We start from the raw sequence: 6,000 nt of genomic DNA on the forward strand, positions 1-6,000 counted from the left end.
AATGCCAACGGTGCTGAGCAGGGCCCGAGGAGCAAACTACGAAACCCACCACATCCCACCTGCCAGAAGGGGCAGTCTACTTCTTACCCTTCTCCTTTTCGGGCTTTGTAACTTCATGCTCAAGCTGGACCTGCTGCTCCTGCACTGCTTTCGGAGGGGCTGTCTCCTCCACAAGCATTTTCTGTTCCTTTGGCCGGTCTGGGTGCTAGAGACAATTAGGTACATGTGGGTTTAGGAGGAAACTGCTGTTCAGAAAAACACTGCAATGTTAGGAAAGAGGCTGGGGGGTCTGGAGCAGATTCCGCTTCCTCCCAGCAGAAAACAGGTAAGGCTGAGGGAAGACCTACAGCAACGAACAGCCAGGCTGGAATGAAACGGAACCAAAGCGTAGAAATTCTCCTCCCGCTGCAGAGCTCACATCCACCTCTCTGGCCAGAGGTCTCAATTCCCGCTTTCCTGCAAAAGAGCACACCTGACCCTTACCACCTGCTGTCCTCTTTCTCCAAGCGCTGGCTGCAGATCCTCCAGTACAGTGACCACGTCCTCCCCACTCTCTGGGTGATGCTCCCACACTCGGGCCTGGAGCTCCTCGGGCAGGATGGTCAGGAACTGCTCCAGCACCAGCAGCTCCAGGATCTGCTCCTTGCTGTGGGTCTCAGGCTGTAGCCACTGGTGGCAAAGTTCCCGGAGTCGGCTCAGGGCTTCTCGAGGTCCTGTGGTCTCTTCATAGCGCAACTGCCTGAACTGTTTGCACAGCGGCTCCTGTCCAGGGCCTGTGCTGTTTCCTTGCAGCTGGAATCCCTGTTGCCAAGCAGAGTGGTGATGCTGCTTCACCACCCGAAGCCCCTCCTTCTTCAGATTCAGAGGAGCCGGGGAATGAGCACTCACCGAGGCTGCTGCCATCCCCAGCTTCACACTGCTCTCTGTGTGGAAGAACTTTCTTTTGACTGTCTCCTCAGGGCTATTCCTGAAAATGTAATAACAAGAATCACAGAAACAGTAGTGATAGTAGTACTGATAACAAGAACAACAACAGCAATACCCCTTTATTGGATTTAGACATTTCCAATAATTACTATCCATTTTTTTCTCTCCAAAACAACCACTCCTAAAAAAAGAACACACATACAAAATAAGAAAATTCTCTTTACAGAAGATTATCAGCTAAGATGGCAGGAATAACAGATTTGGAAAATTACCATGTTGCAGCCCCTGACGAAATAACTAATTCAATCAAGGACCTCAAAGGAGTGAAAGCACTAGGTGAAAGGAGTGGGGTGAGAGGACATTCTCATCATCTCAAAGAATCACCACACTGATGGCTTATTAATTCCAAAGGAAAAGATGGAGATATCTGGCAGTCACAAACTTAATCAAATGATCAAGCCTAACAACACCAACAGTAAGACAACCAACCTTGTGCTTTCACACCTATGTAGCATTTTTACTAAAAATGTTTAAGATGAATCTAATAATGAATAAACTTTCAGATAAATCCAGAATGCAGCTCATCTAAACAGGCATGGAATCTTCAAAACAATCAATTTCACAAAAATAAAAAGAAGGTGTGAGGAAGGTATTGTTCTAGAGATAGTGAAATGCAAGGTGTGAAATTGGCTCCTGAGTTAAAAAAAAAAAAGATAGAAATATTTTTTGAAGGATTCAGAAATCATCATATGAATGATGTATAGGCAAACCACAGCCCGGCAAACCAAACAGAGCCCAAAGCCTGTTTTTGTCCATAAAGCTTTACTGGAATACAGCTCCACCCATTTGTCTAGGTATTGCTCACATCTGCTTTTGCACGACACTGGCAGGTCTCAGTAGTTGCCACAGAGATCATATCACCTGCAAGGCTGAAAACATTTACTCTCTGGCCCTTTAGAGACAAAGTTTGAAGATCCTGAGAGAGAATTTTCTCAGGTGGGATAACAGTTTTGTGGTCATGTAAGAGAATATCCTTTTATCAGGAGATGGTGCTAAAACTTACTTTAAAATGCTTCAGTAGAAAAAGTGTGTGTGTGGGTTTGTGGGGGAGAGAGAGAGAAAGCAGGCAAATGTAGCAGAGAGTTCACAACTGCTGCTGCATGAGGGTGTATAGCATTAATTGTACTATTCTTCCAACTTTTCTGTAGATTTGAAAATTCTTAAAATGTTTGCGGAGGGGAAAATACAAAATAAGTAAAACTGCTTACAAGTTCATTAAAGCCAGTATCAGAATTACCTAAAAGAATATAAGGATATTCATAACTCATCTCATCAACTGATTGTCTACCATGTGCCAGACTCTCTTAGTTGCAGAGAGACAGAGACAGAAGACAGCTCCCTGGCCTCTACAGCTCTCTGCTTCTCAAGAAATCCTCAGGGAATAATCAATTACTGTTCAGTGTTAAGGGCCATGCTGAAGGTATGCACAGGACGCTAGCAGAGCACAATGGTAAGGCACCTAATTCCAACAGCAGGTCAGTAAAGGCTTCCTGGAGGTGAGTCCCTCTGAGTCTTAAAGACAAGTGAAAGTTAGTCAGGCAAGAAAATAGAGAAAGGGTTTTTTAGACAGAGAGAGAACCTGGGCACAGAGCTGTTGGAAAGCCTGGCACATTCAGGGTAGTAGTTAGTTATGGCTGGGAAAAGGCTATGTGAGGCTGGATCCCTGGGAAACACCTACATGTGGGAAGAGAAGTGAGAAGAGACAAGGGGAGAGGTAGAAGAACAAAGACAGTGGTATCCAGAAGGCCAAGGAGATCTATTTCTGTAAGTGTGGAGTGGTCGAAAGAGCCTGGGCCTCCGACAGGCCTGGGTTCCAATCTAGCCCTGTCAGTTAGAAGCAGTGTGGCCCGGGACAAGTTACTTATCCTCTTGGAGCCTTAGTTTATTCATTTGTAAAATGAAGACAGTACCTAATTCACAGAAATATTTTGAGGTAAATGAGATAATAATTGTAAGAATAGAAATTCACTGCTTTATAATTGGAATTATAAAGAGGCGTTTCTCAAGAGCATGAAATGCTATAGGAAGATGGATTAATCTCAGACCTGACATATGCACTTAATTAAAAAATAAGAAGGTCTTTGTGACCTCTGTGAAGGCAATTCTGGTAGTGGGATAGGAAGAAGAGTCAGCCTGCCATAGGAAAATGAGAAAATGGCAAGCATGAGCAAAAATTACTCCTTCAAAGAATAAGACATTGAATGGAATAAGAGAAATATGACAGAAGCGAGGAAGGGGTAATGTAGAGGACAGGTATGTTTGTAACTTCAGTTACTATCTTTATGCCAATGATTTCCTTATTTTCCAGTCCAGACATCTCAAGAGTGCCAGATCTGTTTCCTCTTGGCTATCTGCTACCTGGATACCTTACAGAAGCCTCTCAAACCCAACATGCCAAAATGAACTCAGAGAATTCTATCATCATCTTTTGGAGCAGGCCGTTGGTATGTGGGGACTTAGCTTTCTTGACGTTGACTACTCCTGAGTGACTCTAAAGATCAGTGAAATGACATCAGCCAAATGCTGACACACGCCTTTGAATCAATATGCATGGGGGGAGTCCTGCAATTAGTGGCTGTGCCTGGCTGGCTAGGCTCCAAATACAGCTTACTGTTATATATTCCTGGATGTGTACATAGTAACACTCTCAGCTGAGAAATATTGTTCTCTGTCAAAAAGGGACCTAAAATTTAAAAAGCCAAATCTTACTATTCCTAATAGAGGTGAAAAACTCCAAGAAAGTGATGACTATTAGCCAGAAAATAAGTTTGGTATTATGATGGTTAATTTTATGTGACAATTTGACTGGGCCATGGGGTACCCAGATATTTGGTCAAACATTATTCTGGGGGTTTCTGTGAGTTTGTTTTTGGATGAGATTAACATTTAAATCAGTAGACAGAGTAGAGCAGGCTGCCCTCTATAATGTGGTAGACTTCATCCAATCAGGTGAAGGTCTGAATAGAACAAAAAGGCTGACTCTCCCCCAAGTAAGAGAGAATTCTCCCTGCCTGACAGCCTTCAAACTGGGACATCGGCTTTTTTCCTGCCTTCAGATTTGAATGGAAACATCGGCTCTTCCTGGGTCTCAAGCCAGCTGGCCTTCTGATTGTAACTACACTATTGGATCTCCTGGTTCTCAGGCCTTTGGCCGCGGAATAGAACTAAACCATCGGCTCTCCTGGGTCACCAGGTTGCCCACTCACCTTGCAGATCTTGGGACTTGCCAGCTTCCGTAATACCATGAGTCAATTCTTTATAATAAATCTATATCTCTATGTGTCCAAGTCTATATATCTTCTATTGCTTCTGCCTCTCTGGAGTACTCCGACTAATACAGGTATATGGTGTAGGTTGTTGAATTAGTGATGGCTCATTTCTATGACGTGATTAAATATATCAAACATAATATATAATAAATAATTTAATAAACTGACCCTTCCAGCCTCTTTTCATATCTCATGCATTAGATCAATCAAGTTCTATTGATTCTGCCTGACTATCTCTCAAATCTATCCACTCCTCTTCCTCCCCTCTGCCACCATCTTCTCCTATCCAGACTACTGCCATTGGTCTTTCTGACTCACCAATCTATTTTCCACACTGCAGGCAATGATCTTTCTAAAGAGGAAAGATGATTACATCTCTGCTGCCTATATTGCATTTAATGGCTCATCATTATCCTTAGGATCACGTCCAAAACATTTAATATGGTTTAAAATTTTCTTATAATCTAATGAACTTTCCATTCCTCAAACTTGCAATGCTCTTTCCTGCTCCTGGGTCCTTCCACTTCTTATTCCTTCTGCCTGGAACACTCTTCAACCCTCCAATTTTCTTTCCATTAATGCCCATATACACTTCATGTCTCAGCATAATAAAACAATAAACCAGCACAACTGTCCTTTGTACTTTACATGTATTAATGCATTTAATCTTCACACAACCCTATCAAGAAGATGCTATTACTAACTCCATTGTACGGAGAAGGAAACTGAACCATGGAGAGTTAAATAACTTACACAAGGTCTCAAAGCTGAACCTTAAATCTTTCCTCCAATACCTCTTGCAGCCACAAGCGAAAATCTTGGATTCAACTGTCTTCTCTTTTACTCTCACAACCCAGGTCTGATCCAAGAGCAAATCCTGTTGGCTCTACCTTCAAAGCAGATCATTAATCTGACCACTACTCACCACTTCCACCATAATTCTAGTCCAAGGTATCCTTATCTCCTACCCAAATTACCTGAAATAGTCTCTGAACTTTTAAGTTTCTCTGACTCCATTCTTACCCGCCGCTACAGTCTATTCTCCTCATGAGTTTCCAGCTATAGATGCTTTAAAACATGTCAGATCATGATTTTCCTCGGCTCAACATCCTCCAAAAACTCTTTTCACGCTAAGTAATGACCAAATTCTTTACACAATACAATGCCCACTTCGTCTATACACCTCTCCCTACACAGACACACTTTCTCTAGTATCATCCTCTACAAACTTCACCCTTGTCCACTGTCCTCCGATGACTCTGATCTCCCTGCTAGTCCTCGAATATGTCAAGCAAGCTGTGGCTTTCCGGCTTTGCACTGGCTGTTCCCTCCCACTAAAAGTCTCGTGCCCCTAAAAGCCACATGGGTCTTTTCAGGTTTCTGCTCAAATATTACCTTCTAAGGCTTACCTTTAATACATGTTTAAAACTGTGCCAAATGGATGGAAAATATGCAGCAGCAGGTCTGCCCAGTTTACTAGGTGCACAGCTTCATCCCTCTCATAGGCCCCAGGATTGACACCTCCCACCCCGGACCCCGCCCCCAGTCCCTAGGGCCCATCTGTCGCAGAAGATTTCTCTGTGCCCCCAGGGAATGAGCCGCTCCCAGCGCCTTGGCCGCAATTCCTCCCCAAGCCGGAGCACAGTCACCACTCACCCTGCCCAGGACCCGCAGCAGGAGCCAGCGCTCTCGAGCACCGTCATAGATCGCCGAGGGGGAGCTCTCGCTCCGCAGCGCACTGTGC

General features: G+C 43.9%; 2 protein-coding genes across 8 annotated transcripts in view; one reads left to right on the forward strand and one right to left on the reverse strand.

Moving 5' to 3' along the window:
• The window catches only part of LOC139045871 (uncharacterized), a 12,080-nt gene extending 8,578 nt beyond the window's left edge, over positions 1-3,502 (forward strand). Inside the window, exon 2 of the mRNA XM_070515442.1 lies at positions 3,296-3,502. Within this exon, the coding sequence (XP_070371543.1) occupies positions 3,296-3,390 (95 nt within the window). The 3' untranslated portion in view covers positions 3,391-3,502. The remainder of the gene's footprint in view (positions 1-3,295) is intronic.
• Positions 1-6,000, reverse strand: part of ZSCAN26 (zinc finger and SCAN domain containing 26) — an 11,309-nt gene extending 5,309 nt beyond the window's left edge. Inside the window, exons 1-4 of one of the 7 annotated variants that reach the window (XM_014828653.3) lie at positions 5,913-5,987; positions 889-967; positions 484-801; positions 88-205 (exon numbers count right to left, since the gene is read on the reverse strand). In XM_014828653.3, the coding sequence (XP_014684139.3) occupies positions 88-205; positions 484-801; positions 889-967; positions 5,913-5,959 (562 nt within the window). In that variant the 5' untranslated portion in view covers positions 5,960-5,987. Of the gene's footprint in view, positions 1-87; positions 206-347; positions 457-483; positions 968-5,665; positions 5,790-5,912 lie in introns of those variants that run through there. The other 6 variants (XM_070515421.1, XM_044776179.2, XM_014828652.3 and 3 more) reach the window with 6 other exon arrangements.

This window comes from Equus asinus, chromosome 8, assembly GCF_041296235.1.
Source record: "Equus asinus isolate D_3611 breed Donkey chromosome 8, EquAss-T2T_v2, whole genome shotgun sequence".
Lineage (NCBI taxonomy): Eukaryota > Metazoa > Chordata > Mammalia > Perissodactyla > Equidae > Equus > Equus asinus.